Genomic DNA, 23,199 nt, shown 5'->3' with positions numbered 1-23,199 from the left:
AATCACGGGTGAAGCTGAGTTCTAGTAGCTGCTGTATGGGTAGGAAGCTATTTTTGTGGCTTTAGTGTTGTTAAGACTTCAACTATGTAGTGAGTTCTGATGAGCATTTACTTATTATTTTGTTGTTGCAACTTAATACGTAAACTTATGTAATGTAATATATGACTCTATGGAGTGAGTCTGTATTGACATTGTGTGTTCAACATCACTTTGTACTTGGTTAAAAATGAAAAAAGTTTTCCAGGTATTTTGTATTGATGATTGAACCATTCAAGTCCGATATAATTGTGAGATTATCTTGATTTTTAATTGTTTTAAAAATTGGAGCGTGACATTAATGAAAGAAAATTAAGAATAACACAACATTGAATGTGAGTAAGGGTGTTGAATATGATTTTCATTGATGAATGATTTTCAAGTTTACATATATATAGCAGAGTATTACATGCCTAACAATAACTGCATATTAAAGTAAGATCCACAAGTTTAGCCTAATATCAATGCTAATACAGTGACTGAAGATATTAGTGTTCATGAGCTTGATTTGGGGAAGAGATCACGCTTGATTGAGGCAAGGAGTTAATGTCGCTAACACCTCCCTTCAAACTGGGCGGCTCGGGACGCACAAGTTTGGTACACAGGAGAGTATGGCGCTGCTTGTGGAGTGGTTTAGTAAGAAGGTCAGCAGGTTGATCTATGGAAGGGATAAAATGAACCTGATGACTCCCAAGGGCTACCTTTTCCCGAAGAAAGTGATAATCTAACTCTATGTGCTTGGTGCGAGCATGGAAGACCGGATTAGAAGCCATGTATGTGGCACTGAGATTATCACAGTAAAGCAGAATGGGGTACTGAATATGGACACCAAGCTCATACAGTAAGAAGCCTAACCAAGTTGTCTCAGCACTAGCATGAGCAAGGGATCGATATTCAGATTCTGCACTGGAGCGAGCAATGGTAGGCTGCTTTTTGGAACACCAAGAGATAAGTGTATTGCCAAGGTAAATGAGATAGCCGGAAGTGGAACGGCGAGAGTCAGGACAACCGGCCCAATCGGCATCAGAGTAAGCAGATAGGTGGACAGGATGGCACTGAGGACTGAAAGAGAGACCATGGCCCAGAGTGCCTTTGAAATAGCGGAGAATACGTTTGGCAGCAATGAGATGGGGAGCACGAGGATGACTCATAAATTGGGACACAGAATTGACAGCAAAGGCAATGTCAGGCCGTGTAATAGTGAGGTACTGCAGTGAGCCAACCATCTCACGAAAAACAGTGGGATTTGCAAGAAGGTCCCCATCATGTGTGGTGAGAACAGTCTTAGCTGACATTGGGGTGCTCACTGGTTGATTGTGTAACAGATCATGCTTCTTTAAAATGTCATGAGCATACTTGAGTTGATTGATGAGGAGGCCATTGGAATGAGGTGTGACCTGTAAACCAAGGAAATAGTGTAGGGGACCAAGATCCTTAATGTCAAATCCACGGCCCAAGGCATCGATAAAACTTTGAAGAAGCCGGTCACTGCTGCCCGTGACAACAATATCATCAACATAGAGTAAGAAGAAAATCACATGCAGGCCATGTTGATAGATGAATAAGGATGAATCAGCTTTACTATGGTGAAAACCAACAGAAAGCAGAAAAGAACTCATGCGTTGAAACCAATCACGGGGTGCTTGTTTGAGGCCATAAAGTGCCTTGTGAAGCTTACAGACATAGGAGGGCCGAGAGGAATCGACGAAGCCAGGGGGCTGGGTCATGTAAACGTCCTCTTGTAGATAGCCATGTAGGAAGGCATTTTGTAAACGTCCTCTTGTAGATAGACCCATCTACATAGCCCCAAAGTTTTTGTCCATAAAGGTAAGGTTTAATCTGGCGAAGCCAAGTTAAGTAGTTGGTTTCGGTTAATTTGGTGAATTGGGCAGTGTTTTGGGCAGGAGTGAGTGAGGAAGGTGGGGTGGCCATTGATGCTGGGAAAAAGGAGAGGAAGATCCAGAAGCTAGAGAAAGGGAACGAAAAGGAACGACAGGTGAGGATCCTAAATTAGGCTGATACCATGTTGAATATGATTTTCATTGATGAATGATTTTCAAGTTTACATATATATAGCAGAGTATTACATGCCTAACAATAATTGCATATTAAAGTAAGATCTACAAGTTTAGCCTAATATCAATGCTAATACAGTGACTGAAGATATTAGTGTTAATGAGCTTGATTTGGGGAAGAGATCACGCTTGATTGAGGCAAGGAGTTAATGTCGCTAACAAAGGGTGTTGACAGTGAGTGAGTAAAGTGATCATTAAATAAAGATCAAAGTTTCGTGAGCAAAGTTGTAATTTTGTAATTTGAAAGCATAGAACACAAATGAACATCGACCACTTAAATGTTAGAAAAAAATAAGTTTAAAGTTATTCAACTTAGTAATCTTTGTTTTTTTTTTTTTTTGAAGGGAAGACGTCAAACTTTATTAAGTGAAACTGAGAAGTACATGGAGAGATGCAAATGAATCGAAAGAAAGCAATAAAACAAAACAAGATGCACAAGCGCATCTAATAAGTAACTAGGGTATGACTAAATGCCTTTCGGACATGATTAGAAGCCGAAAAGTCAAGAACTGCACTGCATATATCAATTCAGCAGCAAAACTGTAGTAGATATACCTCAAGAGAGTGAGGTGAGGCTCCCGAGAGGACGAAGGCAACCAAGGGTGCCAAAAACTTGGATGTTAGCAATTGAACTCTCAAGAACAAGAACCATGAGACCGACTGTCTAACCCAAAAGTGAACTAGAGCCCGGATTAGGCAACAACAACCATTGGGTCCCAAACGTGAGCCCAAGGGTGCGTAGGCCTAGGGAAAGCCCACACACACCCTGCAAGGCCCACCATACAGACACAAACTCATAGAGAAATACTATGGGCACCCAGACCACTCCGATCGGTCTCCCTATCCCTTCGCCGACACCACTCGACCACTGTTGCCAATACATCAGAGCATAAGGGCAATGAACGGTCGTGACTAGAGGAAATAAAGGCAGGTCGGAAGAAAGTGGAGCTCCAAAGACCACCATCCCAAATCAACCTTGCAACCCAAATCAGATCCATATACCAACCGAAGTCCTTCAACCGCTACGATTGGATGCCATCCCAACCTCCACTATCACTGACTGCCACCATCAGGCCTACCCGATCCTTATCACACCCACCTCTCCATCCCCGCGAAAGTAGACGAAACATATCCAAGATCCCAAAGTCGGATTTTCTCCCACAAACCTGCTTTGGAGAAGCACCTCCTCCAGCGAGAATCCCTCAAGCAAATGATCTCCCGAGCAGACTCCCCACTAGCACCACCGTATAGTTTGGAATGGCAGTCCATCAAGAATTGGGTGCCACAACCCAATGATTGAACATAGGATACAGACGACCTCAAGGAGGACGACAAACAGGCTACACGAGGAGAATCATCGGAGGCTAAAGATCTCGACGAGCAAAACCCTAGAACTGGGGTTTGCCGCTGCCAGTAGAGATAGAAGAGAAGAGCTCTCATGTTGTAGAAAGTAGCTATTATAGATTAGTTTAGTCTATTCAACTTAGTAATCTTAAAATAAAACACTAGCTATGTTTACTTGAATATTTATAAGGGGAAACTAGCTTCTTAGAGTGTTTGAATATTGGCAACGTTCAGAGTAGGGATTAAAATACAGGTATCTATGTATCTATCGGAACTTTGAAATAGGGAGATGTTAGGAATATCATAAATATTATGGAAAAAATAATAATTTGTTTTCAAAAAATTTAATTTTGAATTTACATATAAATAGATATAATGTCAACTTCATCTACATTACAAAAAAGACTCTACATGGTTAAAAAGACACTCGCTGTTCTACGAAAATACAATAGTCAGATCAAATTATATGACCTATATAGTACGAATTGTAGTGATGAATATGATAGTTATAGATATCTTTTGAGCTGCCAACTGTTTTCCATATTGATTATATCCATAAGAGTTATAGTGAAATTCATTGTTGCCTTAGTGGATTTAATTGAGGTCCAACTGTGCTCTGTGCCTAAACTGATATAGTCAAAACTAAAGGCAACATCAGATAAGGTATTTTGACCATCATTTGCACCACTAGTTCTCTTCCCATAAACAATCTGGCCTTGTGCATTATGACCAGTTGTTTTAGCTCTGTGATCTTCATCTTGGGTGACATGATCAAAATTACTTTCACAGGTAAATTGGTTCAACCTTGGTCCTCACCCAGATTTCCCTTGAGAGGATTTCTATTCACCCAAATACACCTCGAGGGGATTACTCACCCAAATTCACCTTAAGGGAATATCTCTTCACCCAGATTTCCTTTGAGAGGATTACTCCTCATCCATATATATTTGCCTCAAGGGGATTTCTCTACACATAAATTCGCTTTTAGAGAATTACTTCTCACCCAAATTTTTTCTTATCATATATTTTACAGATTTTTCTTTATTTTGTCTGGATATATCTTAAATATCTTATATATCCGGGATATTTAACGATATCGGAGAAATTTTATAGAAACAGTGGAATATAAGATATTTGCCCTCAATGATATATCGATCCCTTCAAAAAGAGAGATATCAGGGAATATATAAAAAATATCGCAGATATTTTGATCCTTGATTGAGAGCACTCTCAATCTCAGAAGAACAGTAGACCTGGAAATTCAACAACAATAAGATTTTCAAAAAATGTACCTCACCCCTCTAAGGTCATCTTGGTTATAGCTGTTGTTGGTTGTCCCTTTTGGAAAGCAAATCCTCATGTCAAGAAGGCTTAATTAATCAGATGGTATCCTCCCATATATCCATGTACTAAGCTAAATTTTTTTATGACTCGGTTGTCACCAATGCTCATGCTGCTTCTGGTTTCATTCATAGGGCTACCTCTTTTGGCTAGTGCAAGGAAGGATCAAACAATATTCACCTTGCTGAAATTCTTGCTCTTAGAGAAGTCTCTTCCAAGTTCTTTGGAACGGCTACAAAAATAATCGGAGAAATGGTCTTTCCTCAACTATGGAGTAGGAAAATCATTGTTGAACATATGGAGATGTTTTTTTAATTTTTGGATGGTCTGTTAAAACAAGATGGTTGTTTCTTTTGATTCTATCTCCTTGACTCCTTCTGTCACATTCTTCAAAAGGCACATTTCACGGCGGAAAATTTGGCCAAGTTGGGTATTTCTTTGGTATCCGGCTCTTTGTGGAATCAAATTGTTCATCCCAGAAGTGGGTCCTGTTATTATATTTTACTGTCGAGGAACTCCCCTAAATAATTTTTTTTCCCACAAAAAAAAAAAAACCAACATTTGTAGTCATTCACTACTTGATTGAGTTGATTCAATATCAAGAATTAAGAGCAAAACATTTAGAATGCATTCATCTAATCACAACTGGATAACCATAAAAAATTTTGGCACCTAGAGAAAAAGATAGCAAAGAATAGACGCGGTGTCTCTATTTTATTAGGAAAAAAAGTACAGTACAGGTGTACATCCAAAATGAAGAACATAAAATCTTATAGAATATGATAATATTTTAGCTGGTCCAACAAGATGAAAAAGGGAGCAGGAAAAAAAGGGTAAATGTAAATTGTCTATATTATCCTTCCTATATGAAGCAAATGAGGCCTCCGCTAGCAAAACCCACATGAGGAATACTGACATTAATTATTTGGGCGAGTTGGACGCAGAAAACCTTTGTCTAGCCATCAAGAATTAAAGATTTTATGAAATTTTAGGGTTTTTCTTGTTCCATTTCTTTTGTTCAAATTCGTCAACATTTTCTTTGCAAAAGAGACACAAAAAATCAAATATGGCGGACAGCCTCTAGAATCGTCAGTCACATCATAAAATATGGGTTCCACATGAGGCACATCACAAAGGCACATTTAACAGAATACTAATGAATTGGACCTATTAGGTCAAAATTGAAAATCGTCTTTGATGAAATTAGAAGTCCAGGGATTGAATTGATTTTAAACCCAAATCACAGTTTACTCATCAATATTTAGCTCATTATTTTACTATATTGTTGTATTTTGTATGGCAAGAGTATATACTTATTATGAACTCTTGCAACAAGAAAATATGAAAGAATGGTATTATGTAATCCAGCTGTTGGAAGAAAATTAAAGTGGATGTTATAACTTAACTTCCATGGAGGTTTTTATCAAAAGAAGAGTAATCAATATGTAAAGAGTTGGGTTGTGGATGATGTAGTGACTTAACTATACCTGAAGCTTTGTATAGAATATTTGGTCATCTTAAAAAAAGCCATTTGCTGGAATGGGTGACCACTATTCTTGTTTATCAAGCTAAAGATTTCATTATTTACAATCCTTTCTCTAAGGTCATTTTGGATTTCATTGTTCCTCTTTAGGGTTTGGGGGAGCTATCACATATCTACCATGCTATACCCAACCTTCACTAACGTCTTCCAACTCATCAGACATCCACTTTGCCTAACCACCCTGAGTAACCTAGTGGCCATGTTGCTCACGCGTCGAAATTAATCAAGGTGCATATGGACAGTGGTCTACAGAAGACTCTCCGATCTTTGAAACCCATAAAGAAGTTTGACGTACATGGCTCCAGAAAAAAACATAAAGAAACTTAGGTTGGAAGAAAAGAAGAGGAAGATACAAGTGGAGCATCGTCTATCCATCGCAGTAAACATCTACTGCAGTATAATACCGTACGGGAGCAGTACGACAACCATGGTTTAGCTAACATTGGGAGTTGCTAAGTTATATGACGTTAGTTAAGGTAGAAATCACAAGGGATGCACGTGATAGTTCTCCCAACTGTAAAGCTTATCTCTCATGCTCTATTCTCCTCCCCCAATTTGATTTAATTCGAATGTCTTAGAAATAGAGGTGATCGAGTTGTCTTCGCTCCCCTAATCCAAAGCCGATCTATCCTAAATCCAATATTATTAACTCAATATATTTCAGGCAACATACTGTTTGGGGGTTCCCCCCCCCCCCCCCTCTTACTACATGCTTCAAAGGGTAAAGGGTCAATCGGATTGCACACTTGAGACACTGTCTGTTTGATGTGACAAGTACATTATTTTTTAGGCATTAGGTTAAAACTTAGACAATTCGATCAAAATTATGCCTTCGATCCACTCAGTCAACCGATTAAGACTTAATAATCTTATTTTTTGTTCTACCGCACACTTCAAGGGGTAAGGGCACCATTAGATCATACATTTGAGACACCGTCCATTTGAAGTGACAAGTATATTATTTTAGGCAACATTTTCAAATTTCAGACAATTCGGTTAGTTATGTCTTCTATCCAATTGATCAACCAACTAAGACTTAATGACCCTATTTTTTTTTTTCACCATACACTTCAAAAGACAAATGCGTCATCAGATCATACAGTTGAGACACCGTCTGTTAAATATGACAAGTACATCATTTTAGGCTTCAGCTTCAAAATTCGGATCATTCTATCATAGTTATGTCTTTGATCCACTCAGCCAACCAACTAAGACTTTATTCTGTCATATCCACTCAGTCAACAAATTAAGGTTCAATAACCCTATTTTTTCTCACTACAAGCTTCAAAGAGGAAGGGTGTCATCCAATCATACATTTGAGACACCATCTGTTCGATGTGACAAGTGACAAGTGAAAAGTACATTATTTTAGGCATCGGGTTTAAAACAAGGACAATTTCATCATAGTTATGTCTTTGATCCACTTGGTCAATGATGCGCTCAAAGCAAGCGCATAATTTAACCCTGAAATGTCGTTAGTAATATAAGTAAGTAGGGATCGTTCTATTCCGGGGATTGAGGGTACACCTGTAATTGTGAAACAAATAAAGAAAAGTATTATTTACAAAAATAAAATAAAGAATAAATATATACAAGTGAACAAAAATAAGGGGGGAGGGTTTTAAGAATTATAGAATTGAAAATTAAAATAAATAAAATAAAGAAAATATAAAAACACATGTACAAGAATAAAACATAAGAAACAAAGATTAAACCCAAGTTTATCATTGAATTCGAATTAACCCTACATTGTTCTTCCAAGTCATGTGAAAGGAGTTGATCATGTGAAACATTCGAAAGCAAACGATTTCCCACATTTTACTTTTCAATGCTAATTAATTTAAGTGAAAGCACATAGACTAATCCTATCAAACATGTAATCAAGCCCTAGAAAGCTAGTCAATCATGACATGTTCAACGCATGAAACACATAGAAAGGCTATCAACTCAAGTGTACAACTTAGTATGAATAAGTTCACCTAATTGCAATCCTCTTCAATTGAATTCGATTTTTGTCCAAAACCTTTACTACTTTTGATTTAAGTTCATAACACAAAAAGTTGAATCATGTTCTTAAATCTAGCACCATTCATATCAAAACCCTAAGTGTTTCGAACCACATAAGATTAAAATACAAAAGATATCTATAAAGCAAATTCAATCAACAATCACACATAAGCAACTTTGGAATCACAACATAAGAATCGAAATTCTTTATTTAAACATAGAAGTTGGGTTTAAACTTTACCCTAAACATTATTGTTAACTAGAAACAAGTTCATATGAATTCAAACAAGGAAAACAAAAGATCATTACAAGGAAAAAGAATGAATTACACCGTGAGGGGAGATGGAGATGGAGAGCTTGAATGTTGGAATCTTGAATCTTGGAAGCAAGTCTTCAAGGTGGACGATGGAGGCTATGTCCTCACGGCTTCTTCTTCTTCTCTTTACTTGAAAATGCAAAACTAAGAACTAGAGAATGGAAAAGGAAAATGGAAAGGAAATGGAGAGACAAAGAAGATGAGATGGATGAAGGAATGTGTAGAGGAAAATGGAAAAAAAATGGAGAGACAAAGAAGATGGAATGGATGAAGGAATATGTTTTAGAATGAGAGGAGAAGGTGTTTATATAGGGAAGAAAAAGAAGAGTGAAATGATGAGTGGAAGAAAAATAATGAAAGTGGAGTATGAAAGTGATTTGTAGAATATGGAAAAGAAAGAGAAATGATGAAATGAAAGCAAAGCATGAAGGTGCAGCAACATGGAAGTGATGATGATCTATTAAAGAGATTGTAGAAAAAATATATCCAAGGAAAAAGATAAAAGCATCTAGCTTTCTTCATGTGGGTGGGAAACATGAATATGTGGTGTTGAGCTGTTTTCAGGTCAGTTTCTGCCCCTTTATTCCTTCAATTATTTCTCCAACAAGACTTCATTATATGCCTTCGACTTCTTCATATGAAATGTTCCACTATGAGTGTAGATCATCCTGACAAATTTTCAGAGCTTCAATCCATGTGGTTGGGCCGGAAATGCTGCTGGACCTCTTATAGGTCCAGTTTTCCGGTTTTGCTTCTGTAGAAAATTGGGCTGATTGTTTGAAGGCCTTCCACTCATATTTTGCTCTGGTACTCTTCATACGAAATGATCCTTTGGGTGTCTAGAATGGATCTGGAAGGTTTCAGCTCATTTGAAGTTCATTTGGTCAGGCGGCCGCTCCTTCTTTCTTTGCTTGGCTTGGTTTCTCCTAGCCGGAGTAGGAATATGTGTAAAATTGATCTTTTAGTACATTTCCATTTTTCTCCATCATTTCCAGGTAATTATGGACCTAACGCTCATTTCACCTTCATCTACTCCAATGTACCTAAAAATAGAAACTGAATTAAAAATCGATTCAGTTAAGGAATTAACTAAGCAAAATGTGAGGAATTAACTATTAAAATATCACATTAAAATGCTCCTATCAGTCAACCAACCAAGACTTAATAACCCTTTTTTTTTCATTTTTTTTTTCACTACACACTTCAAAGGGCATGGGTATCATCAGATTGTACACTTGAGACATCGTCCCTTAAATGTGACAAGTAAATTATTTTAGGCATCGGGTTCGAAACTCAGACAATTCCATCATAGTTACGTCTTCGATCCACTCGGTCAATCAACTAAGACTCAATAACCCTATTCTTTTTTTTACTACACGCTTAAAGGGCAAGGGCGTAATCAGATCGTACACTTGAGACACCGTTCGTCCAATACGACAAGTACATTATTTTAAGCTACAGGTTCAAAACTCGGACAATTCTGTCATAGATATAACTGAGTGATTCGGGTTCAAAACTCGAACAATTATGTCATAGATATGACTTTGATCCACTCAATCAAAAAATTAAGGTTCAATAACCCTTTTTTTCTCACTACAACGTTCAAAGGACAAAAGCGTCATCAAATCATACACTTGTGATACTGTCCATTAGATGTGACAAGTACATTATTTATGCTTCGGGTTCAAAATTCAGACAATTCCTTCATAGTTATGTCTTCGACCAACTCGGTCAACCGATTAAGACTTAATAACCCTATTTTTTTCACAACAAGCTTCAAAAGGGAAGCGCGTCATCGGATCCTACATTTGAGACATCACTCGTTAGATGTCACAAGTACATCATTTTAGGCTTTGGGTTCAAAATTTGAACAATTCCTTCATAGTTACGTCTTCAATCCACTCGGTTAACCGACTAACACCTAATAACTTTTTTTTTCACTACACGCTTCAAAAGGCAAGTGTTTAATCGGATCGTACACTTAAGACACTATCCTTACAATGTGACAAGTACATTATTTTAGGTATCAAGTTCAAAACCCGAACAATTCCATCATAGTTATGTCCTCGATCCACTCGGTCAGCCGACTAAGACTTAATTACCTTTTTTTTTTCACCACATTCTTCAAAGGGCAAGTGTGTCATCGCATCGTACATGTCACGCCCTTGGTGTCGGTAGATTTTAAGCACCTAACGTCGAATTTGAGGTGTGAGTGTCACAAAGAAGAATGTAAATAAACTCTTTCTTCTAGGATCTTCATTCTAGACTCATCCAGCTTAGTTCTTCTCAAAACTTGTGTCACACCCGAACAAAAGTCTATAGGGGTGAGGTTACGTTCAGTAGGGCCAAACTTTTTTAAGTCATTATTATCTAGAAGTCACAAACAAGTTATCAAAAAATTCTTACAAAAATGAATAATAGAAACGATAATTGTCAAATGAGTTTCATTTAATTACTCATTAGTCCATATATCAAAACAAGAGAGCCTACACATCCCATATCATGTATTTTACCAACCCGGGGGTGACTCTAGATGTTTTGAATATATGATCTAACACGTAGTAACAATTCAGATTCCCTTTTTGCTAGTCATCTTGCTTAAACTTGATTACCAAAATCGTAAAGCTTTATTAGCCCACCTGAAATTTGGCCAAACTAGTCAAGCTTAACTACACAAAAGTATTCGTTTCCCGTAATCCAAATCGATATTCTACATATCCTTCAAACTTCTTTTACAAATCTATAAATGTATCATGAATGACATTATAATCATTATAACACAAGTTTTATAAAGCGGTAATATTCAAGACTTAACTCGACCAATATCAAATAAGTCACTTATTTCAATAAAAATTCTATTTATCAATTTAAAAGGAAAGGTTCTCCGAGATACCCTACCTAAAATCAGAGCTTCAAATTTGACATTGTTCAAAGTTAGTAACACCGCAACTTGCATTCTAAATCCTTATCTTCTCACTAATATGAATCGCCCCCCAGAAAATTGTTTGTAAATCAAGCCTCCTAGTACAAGATCTCTAGAAAAAATTGTTGGATCTAACTCAAATCTCCAAGGCTAGAAAGAGGGCATCAAGACGAATCCATAGCTTTCGCTGATGTTAGGCCATGGGCACTGACCATTAGATGTAAGAAGTACATTATTTTATGTTTTAGGTTCAATTGAATCAGACTTAATAACCCTATTTTTATTAGATATACTTCAAAGGGCAAGACCATCAACGGATCATAGACTTGAGAAACCAACCGTTAGATGTGAAAATTATATTATTTTAGGGTTCGTGTCAAAAAATTACACTATTTTGTTGCTGTTATGATTTTGATCCACTCGATCAACCGGATGAGGCTTAATAACCTTATTTTTATCAACTCCACACTAAAAAGGGAAAGACCGTCAACAACTCATAAACTTCACAAACCAACCATTAGATGTGAAAAGTATATTATTTTAGGCTTTGAGTTCAAAAATCATCCAATTTGGACAAGGTTATGACTTCGATCTAATCGGTCAATTGAATGAGGTTTAATAACCCTATTTTTATTTGGGTTAATTACATATAAGTGCATATTTCAAAGTTTTTTTTGTCATAAGGCCACTGACTATTTTTTTCCCTCATAAGGCCACTAGATTAAAAAATGTGTTAAATTTTCGATATAAAAAACCAATATATTTACACAAATGCCACTAGAATAAAAAGTCAACAATCATCCTCTCTCTCTTCTCCGGCGAGGTCTCCGGCCAACTCCGGTGGGTCTCCGGTCGACCTCCGGCCAAATCCGGTGGCCTTATCACAAATTAAAGTTTCAAATTGACACTTGTGTGTAAATTTCTATTTTTATTAATAACACACTGCAAATGGCAAGATCATCATCGATCATAGGCCTGAGACATCGACCGTTGGATTTGATTATAACATCATTTTAAGCTACTAGTCCAAAATGCATCTAATTTCGTTTATGTTTCGATTTTGATCTACTTAATTTGTAAACCCAGTAAGTCTTTTTTTAATTTTTATTAAATCTGTACATTGAATAGCAAAACCATTAACGGATATAAGGTTTGAGACACGACAATAAAGTATGCATCATGACGAGTTTGTCAAAATTTTGAGATATTTTTCGGATACCCGTACTATTTATTTCAATTTTTATAAGTGTCTCCTTCACTCTTTCTTTTTTTTTATTTTTTTTCCACAAAGCCCATCTTCACTGCTAAAATTAATATGTATATATTTAGGATTGAGACATGATAATAAAGTACACGTCATGAAGAGTCCGTGGGAATTTTCGAGACATTTTTCAGACACCCTACTATTTATTTTGATTTTTATAAGTGCTTCCTTCAATCTTTCTGTTTTTTTTTTTTTTCCCACAAGGTCCATCTTCATTGCTAAAATTAATATGTTTTTTTTTTTTGCAACTGGGTTTGGAACCAGTCTAACTGGGAGGCTCAGCCCCACGCCCAAAAATATTATTAATAGAATAAGAAGGATGATTGTATAGCGAGGGGAACATATTACCTACACCTTGAGTATTAGTACAAGAATTCTCAAAGAGAGCATCCCGGATAATCACAGGAGTCTCATCTAACCAGTAATCAACACTAGCAAGGTGTGCCAATCTATGGGCCACACCGTTTGCTTCACGATAGACAGAGTATAGATTAATAGAAGAAATTGCATGCAGATATGATTTGCAATCCTCAACAATACAACCAACTTCAGAGTAGTCCTCCGTGTCACTTTTGAGTGCAGCAATCAGCAAAGAGCAGTCAGTTTCAATATCAACATTGACTAATCCTTAGTGAATGATGAGTAAAAGTCCTGCTCTCATGGCTTCAAACTGCATCTGAAAGGCTGATCTAGCATGGGGAAAGGGACGTGCAATCGCAGCGAGACACACACCATCTTCATTCCTGATGAGAGCCCCAATACCCCCTTGACCAGTAGCGCTGTGAAATGCGCCATCAATATTAAGTTTCAGCCTACCTCGAGGTGACAGCTGCCACTTAGTTTTATGCCTTGACTTCTTCTTTGGTGACCCCGGATGAGCCGCATGGTAGTCCTCAAGGAGCTTGGTAGCCCAGATAGCAGTATTCAAGGGACAAAATGAGGTCCCCTTCCAAGTAACATTGTTGCGTTCTACCCATATTGCCCAAACAAGCATAAAGAAGAGCTCTAGCTTGTAATTGGGCAGCAAATCATAAACATGCAGAAGCCATGCATGAACATTAGATGAAGGGTGGTTACGTACCTCAAGTTGCAGCGGGCCCCATAGCCAATACTCCTAAATTCTCTTGCAATTTTTTAGAACATGCGGCAGGGGCGGATCCAGAAATTTTTTTCAGATAAGGCAAGTCAATGGCTGGAGGGGAAGGGAGGAAAATTAGAGAGAAGTTGCAGATTTTGGAGGCAATTGTGAAGATTTTGCCTTGGTTTTGCCCTGTTTTTGCCTAATTTCTGCCATTTCTTCCCCAATTCACCTTGTTTTGCCCTATTTTTGCCATTGTCACATCCCTTGCCTACACCAAATCAATGTAAAATCAAAAATCCAGTCTAGGCAAGTGCCCAAGCGTTGGGCTCTATGTAGATCCGCCCCTGCATGCAGGGCATCCTCTGCATAATTGTTGCAAAATACACATCTAGTATCCAACTGCACACATTTTCGATCCAAATTGACTCTTGTAGGCAGTATATTTCTATGCACCCTCCACATAAAGGATCGGACACGACAATAAAGGACACGTCATGACGAGTCCATGAGAATTATCGAGACATTTTTTAGACACCCGTAGTATTTATTTTGATTTTTATAAGTGTTTCCTTCACTTTTTTTTTATCCACAAAGTCCGCATTCACTGCTAAAATTAATATGTATTAATTTTTATTTTAAAAATTACACATTTTTATATAATGTAATCGATTTGTTTATAATTTTTTTACACAAGAATAACACAAACAAAATTAAAAAATTATAATCTGATAATAAAAAAATTAAAATGATATTACAAAAAAAAACCTAAACAAATTCAATTGCACTTCTTATCGGGGGAAAAAAAAACACCATAAAAATTGCCACCGAACCAGACCCTGCTTCTTTCAACCCGTTTCGTCGACCCACCGAACCGCCACATTTACCCGACCAAAACTCCGGCTTCAGGCCACATCACAGGGATTACAGGTGCCTTTCAACTCGCCTTCTCATCGCCTACTTCTCTCAGCTCTTGGTTTGTTCCATATCCGAACAAGGAAGGAGAGTCGGAGCTCCAAAGCTTCCGGAGTTCGAAGGTTTTCAAGCATTTTCCGGCGAATCCGACGACAGTTAGCCGTGCAAGAGGTATGGAACTTCGTTTACTCCGCGAAATATACATTGTGGTTTAGTTAGTTTTCAATTTCGGTTAAGTTTTGAAGATTAGGCTGTTTGGGGATTTTCGGCCACCGCGGAGGCCACTGTTTCCAGGTGTGATTGTGCTTCTACGGGTCCAATTTGTTTCACAATTGTGCATTACAACAAGAAATTGTAGTTTGGAATCAATACATTATATTAGAACAATAACTTCCAATTCGAATTTGTTTGTGGATATGTTTCGGAGAGTTCGCTGATGGGTTTAGTGGAATGCAAGAAGGAGAGAGTTATGATTTCAGGTTCAAACGACCAACAAAAACAGAGAGATCCGACTACCAAATGCCAAAGCTACGTCGCAGTAAACGTCTAGGCTGTTCGAATCTTCATCTGAATTTAGCAGTTGCTTTATAGCTGAAGTAGTTCAGCGCTAACCTCAGTAACAATGAGAAATCGACTTGATGAATAGAAGGAGAGGAGAGGACTGATGACTTCAGCGCGTACAAAACTGGGCATTCAAAATCAGCGAGTAGAGTAGCACGACACTGTTCCTCCGTTTCGAGCCGTGAAAGGAAGCTAACCAAGGCTTAGGCCCCGTTTTTTTTTTTTTGACTTTGTCAAGGGAATCCAAAGGCTTCGTAGGCCTAAGATAAACTTATTTGGCGCATGTGAAAGGCTTAGGCCGTTAAGCTACAGTAAAACTAGACTCTAGATTTAGAGATGGAGAAAAATAAGGCGCGCGAACACTAACTGCAGTCAACCTTTACGGCGGTGGATACAGAAACCCAATCACTTCAATTCGGTCTATACCTGTAGGCTGTAGACCCTCTCCATCCCCCGTCCCATTGCAATTTGCTTCTTTCTTTAATTTGTTTTCTTTTGATACGGGTGTAACCATTTGCATTTGTTGGAGCTGATTGATGAATTGGTTGTGAATTAATACCAATTTGTGGAATACATCCCTTCATCTCCTTAACAGTGATATTACGACTTCTACGAGGTAGAGCCTGTGGCGAAAATCGCCAGGTTTTGGTCATAGAACAAGCCTAGCTTACATACTATGTGTGCTGGTGGGTAGTATTCGATACTATTGTTCCATTTTCTTCATTCTTTTGGAACCGGAAGAGAAGGAAAGGGAGGGAAAGGTGGTTTAGTGCAACAAAGATATCTGGAAACAGTGCTGTGGTTAAAAGGACCTAAAATAAAAAAGGTGGTTACAAAGAGTTAATGTAGTACTGTTTTACCTCTGTGTAACTTGTACCACTATTTGGCCACAGCGTTTAGTGGTTTGCATGAAATAATTTCAGAATTTGGTAGTTGATAATTTTATGGCCTGGATTTGGTCCAAGTCGTCTTTGATCTTTTGTCGTTCAATAACCCAAGTCTCTGCCGGGCGTATATATGGTAGGTAATACGACGTGAAGTACTGGGCAGCTCTTAGAAATTGTTTGATAAAATTTTTGAAGTAATTGAATCAATATTTAGTTTTTGTCAAACGCTTGAGTAGTTTGAATTGACAAGACTGTTTGGATGAAAAATACAGAAGTGTGCAAGTCATGAGAAACAGAAATGAACCGAATGGAACGGTACCCATGTTCAACACTTGTTCCTTGTTTTCTTACTCGTTTTGACACTTCAATCCTGTTGAATTGAATGGATTTAGGGCTGCCACTAGTAAAAGCAATGGGAAATCATTATCTACTACTTCCAAATTCAGCCGTAGCTCTATAGTTTATGAAGGTCAACTTTGAGTTAGGCACTTGGAATCTTGAATAGGTTGATGATATTCTTTCTCATATGTGCCGACCGAGGCCTTGAAATAGAAAATGCTTGATACAGGTACCATGCATCTCTTGAAGGATCCAAAGCTATTTTGTATAATAAGCAAGGGTCTCTACAGCATGAAAAACTCAACCATGGATGCAGTTTTTCTTTTTCTTCTTCTTCTTCAAGTTGCAGCTGCTCAACAAGGGGATATCAGCCTAGGTGCTTCTCTATATCCCAATTAAAACTCATATTGGTTATCGAATTCGGGTCAGTTTGCCTTTGGCTTCTACAGGCAAGGAAATGACCTCGCTGTAGGCATCTGGTTTGAGAAAACCATTCCGAAAACAGTCTCTGGACAGCAAATCGTGATGCTGCATGTTAATCAAGAGCCACTACCTAATGATGTTAGATTGACTGTGAGGGACAGTGGAGTTGAGCTCATCTCAACAAGCAAGAGTGCCTTCCTTATACCAATTTTAAATTCTTCCCAGCCTGCTGTCAGGGCCTCCTTGCTTGATTCAGGTAACTTTGTGCTCTACAATTCTGATTCAAACATCATTTTGCAGACTTTTGATGTTCCAACAGATACCATTGTATCCGGGCAGCGTCTGTTTGCTGGAGCAAAGCTCATCTCCTCCATCTCGAACACGAATCACTCAAGTGGAAGGTTTCAACTGATCATGCAGGGAGATGGCAACCTGGTTCAGTATCCAATTGGCCCATTTACAGTGACAGGTGATCAATATGCTTATTGGAACACTGAGACATCCACAGCAGGGACCAATGTGTCCCTCAATCTTGATCAAAATGAGGGGCTCTATCTTCTTAATTCCACCAGTTTCAAGATAAGTAGTTTATTTTCTCTTCAGAATAGCCTTTCTATGAATCGTGGCTATCGTCTCATGATTGATGCTGATGGAATACTCCGGTTGTACTCCTACAGTTTGGGTCAGAATGATTCTTGGTCAATTGAGTGGTCACCACCAATTGTTGATAAGTGTGCTCCTCCTGGACTCTGTGGCCTAAATTCTTATTGTGTTCTTGGGGAACCGGAACCTTAACTTGTGTATGTCTCCCTAGTTTCGTTTTCATCGACGAGGGCCAAAGATATTTAGGCTGCAAGAGAAACTTGAGTACAGTTGGTTGCAAAGGTGAGAATGAAACTTCATATTCTATTGTTGATGTGGATAACATAGATTGGGAAAACACTCCATACTCTATTCTATCAGTGGATAAGACTGCTTGTAAAGATGACTGTTTGATGGATTGTAACTGCGAAGCTGCAGTATTTAAGAACCAGCAGTGCAGAAAACAAAAGCTTCCTCTAATATTTGGAAGAACTCCCCAAACCGTTGTGGTGACAACCTTTGTCAAAAAGATTACTAATGATGAGAGTTCAGGTACAAAAAGGGTGAGCAAGGGAAGAAAAAATGTCGACAGGGTCATATTTATTAGCAGCATTGCAACTTTAACTTTTTCACTTGTTATTATGGCAATTACTGGTGTTGTTATATATAGATATCGTGTTTGGGATTACCGAAAGGTTACAAATCCAGCTGGTGAATCGTTAATTGAAGGTGTTACACTCCGGTCATATACATATTATGAACTTGAAAAGGCAACCAAAGGCTTCACCAATCAAGTGGGAAAAGGAGCTTTTGGGACTGTTTTTAAAGGGGTGATTGGTGGGAGAGAAGTGGCAATCAAGCAACTAGAGACAGTGGTGCATGAAGGAGAGCAAGAGTTTCGAAATGAGATGAATGCAATTGGGAGAACTCATAACAAGAATCTAGTGAAATTGCTTGGCTACTGTCATGACGGAACAAATAGACTTCTGGTTTATGAGTACATGACCAACGGCTCACTTGCGGATTTCTTTTTCAAATCTTATGGTGGAAGGCCAACTTGGGAGGAAAGAGTCAGTATAGCCCTCAATGTAGCTCAAGGTATACTATATCTACATGAAGATTGTGAGAGACAAATCATTCATTGTGACATCAAACAAGAAAATATACTGATGAGTGAGCAGAAATGTGCAAAGCTTGCTGATTTTGGATTAGCCAAGCTGTTGAAAACCAATCAATCCAGGACATATACTGGCTTCAGAGGAACCAGAGGTTACGTTGCACCTGAGTGGCACAGGAACACGTCGATAACAATGAAAGCGGACGTGTACAGCTTCGGGATTGTATTGTTGGAGATCATATGCTGTCAGAGAGGTTCGACCATGGAGATACCTGAGGATCTATTAACTCTTGAGAATTGGATGTACCATTGTTTGGAGGCCAATGAACTGGATAAGCTAGTGAAGGATGATGATGAGATTGACACGAGTAAACTACGGGAGATGGTTAAGCTTGGTCTTTGCTGCATCCAGGAGGAGCCACCATTGCGCCCTTCGATGAAGAAGGTGGTACTAATGCTGGAAGGGATTCTAGAGATACCACCCCCTCCAAATTCTTTCAGTTCTAGACATTGACCAAGTCTTGCACTAACTAGACAACATGTAATTGGAAATTGTGTATTTAGCTGATTAGTATACCTGTCTATTAATTTAGTTTCTCCATCTACTTTTTATTGTTTGCTTTGTTGTAGAGAATTGGATAATTGTATCGTATTCGTCTCACCATGAGGTTTATATAGGGTTACATCATGTATACAAAAGGCAATACATAATAGCTATACTAATCAATCGCACATTACAAGTATGTCAATCGCACATTACGAGTATGTCAATCGCATACATTACGAGTCTGTCAATCGCATACATTACTAGTCTGTCAATCGCATACATTAAGCAATACCTATTGCATGAATAGTCATTATCATTTACAACACTCCCCCTTGGATATTCCATGTCAATAGTGTTGCCTCTGCTATGCGCTTCTAAGTTGCCTCATCAAAAACCTTGCTAAGTAATAAAAACCCTGTGGGAAAAAACAACCTTGGTCAAAGGAGAAAAAGAGCACAACGCATGTGAATGTGGAGTAGTCGACATCATTCCACACTCCCCCTTGTGCCGCTCAAACTCGGTGATGACGTTTTGATCGTTCCCTCACTAAAATCCTTGCCAGGTAACAAAAACCCTGTGAGACAAAAATAACCCTGGTCGAAGGGTACAAAGAGTACAACACAACCTTCACTCTTAGAGATCGAACATGTAGACATCATACCTCCCCCTGATGTCAAGGTCTCCTCCTGATTTCTACAATTATGGGAGTTTGGATAACTTTCTTAATCTGATGCTCTTCACATGTTTCTCGAATGTAGATTTAGGTAACGACTTGGTAAACAAGTCCGCTACATTATTCTCTAAACGGATTTGATTCACTTCAATATTTAGAAGTGTTTGTTGTTGCTGATTGTAAAAGAACTTAGGCAATATATGCTTGGTGTTGTCGCCCTTGATGAAACCTAACTTCATTTGCTCAATACAAGCTGCATTATCTTCATAAATGCATGTAGGTTCATCTGTGGTAGACTTCAAACCACAAGTTTCTCAAATGTGTCTAACTACAGACCTTAGCCATATGCATTCTCGCACGGCTTCATGTAGTGCGATAATCTCTGCATGATTTGAGGAAGTAGCAACAAGGGTCTGCTTTGTAGACCTCCAAGATATCGCAGTGCTTCCCATGGTAAAGACATAACCCATTTGGGAGCGACCTTTGTGAGGGTCAGAGAGATACCCTGCATCAGCAAAACCCATCAAAACATCACCATCATTTTGAAGTAAGAGAGGAGGAGTACGGAAGGTGGCGTTTTTCCTTGTGGAGTCTGATCCCACACTGCCGTTATTTCTTTTCTCTTTGTAGGGATAGAACAAGCCCATATCAATCGTACTTCTCAAGTATCGAAAGATTGTCTTTATGCCAATCCAATGGCGGCGTGTTGGCTCAGAACTGTGTCGAGCTAACAAGTTCACTGCGAATGAGATGTCCGGTCTTGTGCATTGAGCTAAGTACAATAATGCACCAATTGCACTTAGATAGGGCACTTCAACCTCTAATAAGTCTTCGTCCTCATCCCTTGGACGAAACGGATCTTTTTTAGGCTCAAGACTACGATCGATCATGAGAGTACTCATAGGCTTTGCTTTATCTTCATTAAAGCACCTTAATAATTTTTGAGTATATGCTGACTGATGGATCATAATCCCATCACTATAGTGCTCGAGTTCTAGTCCGAGGTAAAACCGTGTTTTCTCAAGATCTTTCATCTCAAATTCGGATTTCAAGTACTTAGCAGTTTCCTTGAACTCATCTAGAGTTCCAATTAGGTTCATGTCATCGACATAAACTGCTACAATTGCAAATCCGGAACTTGTCCTCTTTATAAACACGCATGGGCATATTTCATTGTTGACATATCCCTTCCCAATCAAGTAGTCACTTAGACGGTTATACCACATCCATCCGGATTGTTTCAATACATATAGTGAGCATCTCAATCTTATTGAAAATGCACTCCGTGGTTTAGAGCCACTTAGCTTGGGTAATTGAAGTCCATCTGGAACCTTCATATATATCTCTGAATCTAGATCCCCATAGAGATATGCTATAACCACATCCATAAGCTGCATGTCAAGTTTTTTGGAAACTACCAAACTGACAAGGTAACAGAACGTTATAACGTCCATTACGGGAGAATATGTCTCCTCGTAGTCGATTACAGGGCGTTGTGAGAAACCTTGGGCCACAAGGCGGGCTTTGTATCTAACAACCTCATTTTTCTCATTACGCTTTCTAACAAAGACCCATTTATGAACAGGCTTTATACTTGGGGGTGTCAGCGTTATAGGCCCAAATACCTGTCTCTTTGTTAGTGAGTCCAATTCAACCTAGATCGCATCTTTCCATTTAGGCCAGTCTGCTCTTCGTTGACATTCCTCAACGGAGTGAGGTTCGATATCATCGTGTTCTATAATTCCTTGAGCAATAGAATATGCAAACACATCATCAAGGATAATAGAATCTCGATTCAACGTCTCATGTACACTAGTGTAATTCATGGAGATCTCCCTATTCCCTGGAATTGGTTCTAACATTGGAGCGTCCCCCAATGATGTCTCTTGGACATAACCATAATCCGGAATATCTTTATGAGACTGGTTATTTATGTCAATGATTAATGGATCTTTCTGTGCCAAACTCGCTTTCTTTCTCGGGCGAGAATCCATCAACCCTTTGAGCCTCCCACTTTTCCTTGCTGGGAGCCCGGCATGAGCCACATTACCATCACTATTAGTGTTCGAGGCGCCATGCCCAATACCGCTAGGGGTGGCGCCATGTCCATGATTTTTAGGGACATCAATCCTTGCAGGCATGTTTGCAGCAGGTATATGTGATCTTGTCACTTTATCGATATCAGAAAACGCATCAGGCATAGATTCTGCTACGTTCTGAAGATCGAGAATTCTCCGCACTTCAATTTCAGACTGTGTGGTTCGGGGATCCAGATGAGACAAAGTGGGGATAGACCACGACAATTCCTATCGTTCCTGTTGAACATTATTGTTCCTATCTCCCCCTAATGACTGGAAGACTGTCATCAAAGTGACAATCCGCAAATCTAGTGGTAAATAGATCGCCTATCAAGGGTTCTAAGTAGCGGATAATGGTTGGAGAGTCATATCCAACATAAATGCCTAATCGTCTTTGATGACCCATTTTGGTGCGCTGTGGTGGCGCAATTGGCATATAAACTGTACACCCAAATATGCTTAAGTGTGAGACATCAGACTCATATCCAGTGACCATCTGGGATGCAGAAAAAAGTTGAGTGGCAGTAAGCCTTAGATGAATGAGCACAGCTGCATGCTATATTGCATAGCCCCAAGCAGAAACAGGGAGATTGGTGTGCATAACCAATGCTCTAGTGACCATTTGAAGTCTTTTAATGGCAGCTTCTGCAAGACCATTTTGGGTGTGAGCATGAGGAACGGGGTGTTCAACCTCAATCCCAATGGACATGCAATAGTCATCAAACATTTTTGATGTAAACTCTCCAGCATTGTCAAGACGAATTGACTTGATAGGATGATCAGGGTGGTGAGCCCTTAATTTAATGACTTGTGCTAGGAGTTTAGCAAATGCAGCATTTCTTGTGGACAATAGCATGACATGTGACCATCGTGTCGATGCATCAACCAATGCCATAAAATATCTAAATGGTCCGCAAGTTGGTTGAATAGGTCCACAAATATCACATTGGATTCTTTGTAAGAATGGAATATTTTCTTTAGTGTCCTTTGCATAGGATGGTCTCGATCCTAATTTTGCTAAAGAGCAGGCTTTAAAAATGAAAGATGGGCTTTAGAAGCAACCAGGGAAGTATCCAGTTGAGCCACGAAGTCACAATTCACTTTAGAAGTAGAAAAAGGAACCAAGGAGGTATTGGTGGTGTCAATACCA

The 23,199-nt window shown here is 38.7% G+C and overlaps 3 protein-coding genes across 4 annotated transcripts; 2 read left to right on the top strand and 1 right to left on the bottom strand.

The window, feature by feature from the left end:
* Positions 1 to 524: 524 nt before the first annotated feature.
* On the bottom strand, positions 525 to 1,832 carry LOC112171298 (uncharacterized mitochondrial protein AtMg00810). Its single transcript, XM_024308501.1, has one exon. It carries the CDS (start codon positions 1,830 to 1,832, stop codon positions 525 to 527), a length of 1,308 nt encoding a protein of 435 aa, XP_024164269.1.
* Positions 1,833 to 14,765: 12,933 nt separating this feature from the next.
* Positions 14,766 to 19,383, top strand: LOC112171296 (G-type lectin S-receptor-like serine/threonine-protein kinase LECRK4). 2 transcript variants are annotated; one of them, XM_024308499.2, is made up of 3 exons: positions 14,766 to 15,013; positions 16,859 to 17,308; positions 17,473 to 19,383. In XM_024308499.2, exon 3 carries the CDS (start codon positions 18,048 to 18,050, stop codon positions 19,263 to 19,265), a length of 1,218 nt encoding a protein of 405 aa, XP_024164267.2. In that variant the 5' UTR covers positions 14,766 to 15,013; positions 16,859 to 17,308; positions 17,473 to 18,047; the 3' UTR covers positions 19,266 to 19,383. The 2 variants fall into 2 exon arrangements, with proteins under 2 accessions (XP_024164267.2, XP_040365514.1); XM_040509580.1 differs by having other exon boundaries at positions 16,859 to 19,383.
* On the top strand, positions 17,155 to 17,847 carry LOC112171297 (G-type lectin S-receptor-like serine/threonine-protein kinase LECRK3). The gene has a single exon (XM_024308500.1). It carries the CDS (start codon positions 17,155 to 17,157, stop codon positions 17,845 to 17,847), a length of 693 nt encoding a protein of 230 aa, XP_024164268.1.
* Positions 19,384 to 23,199: the final 3,816 nt, after the last annotated feature.

The sequence above is a fragment of the Rosa chinensis genome, chromosome 6 (assembly GCF_002994745.2).
Source record: "Rosa chinensis cultivar Old Blush chromosome 6, RchiOBHm-V2, whole genome shotgun sequence".
Taxonomy (NCBI): Eukaryota; Viridiplantae; Streptophyta; class Magnoliopsida; order Rosales; family Rosaceae; genus Rosa; species Rosa chinensis.
Note: the sequence above shows the minus strand (reverse complement) of the source record. Positions and strands in the feature narration are given on the sequence as shown.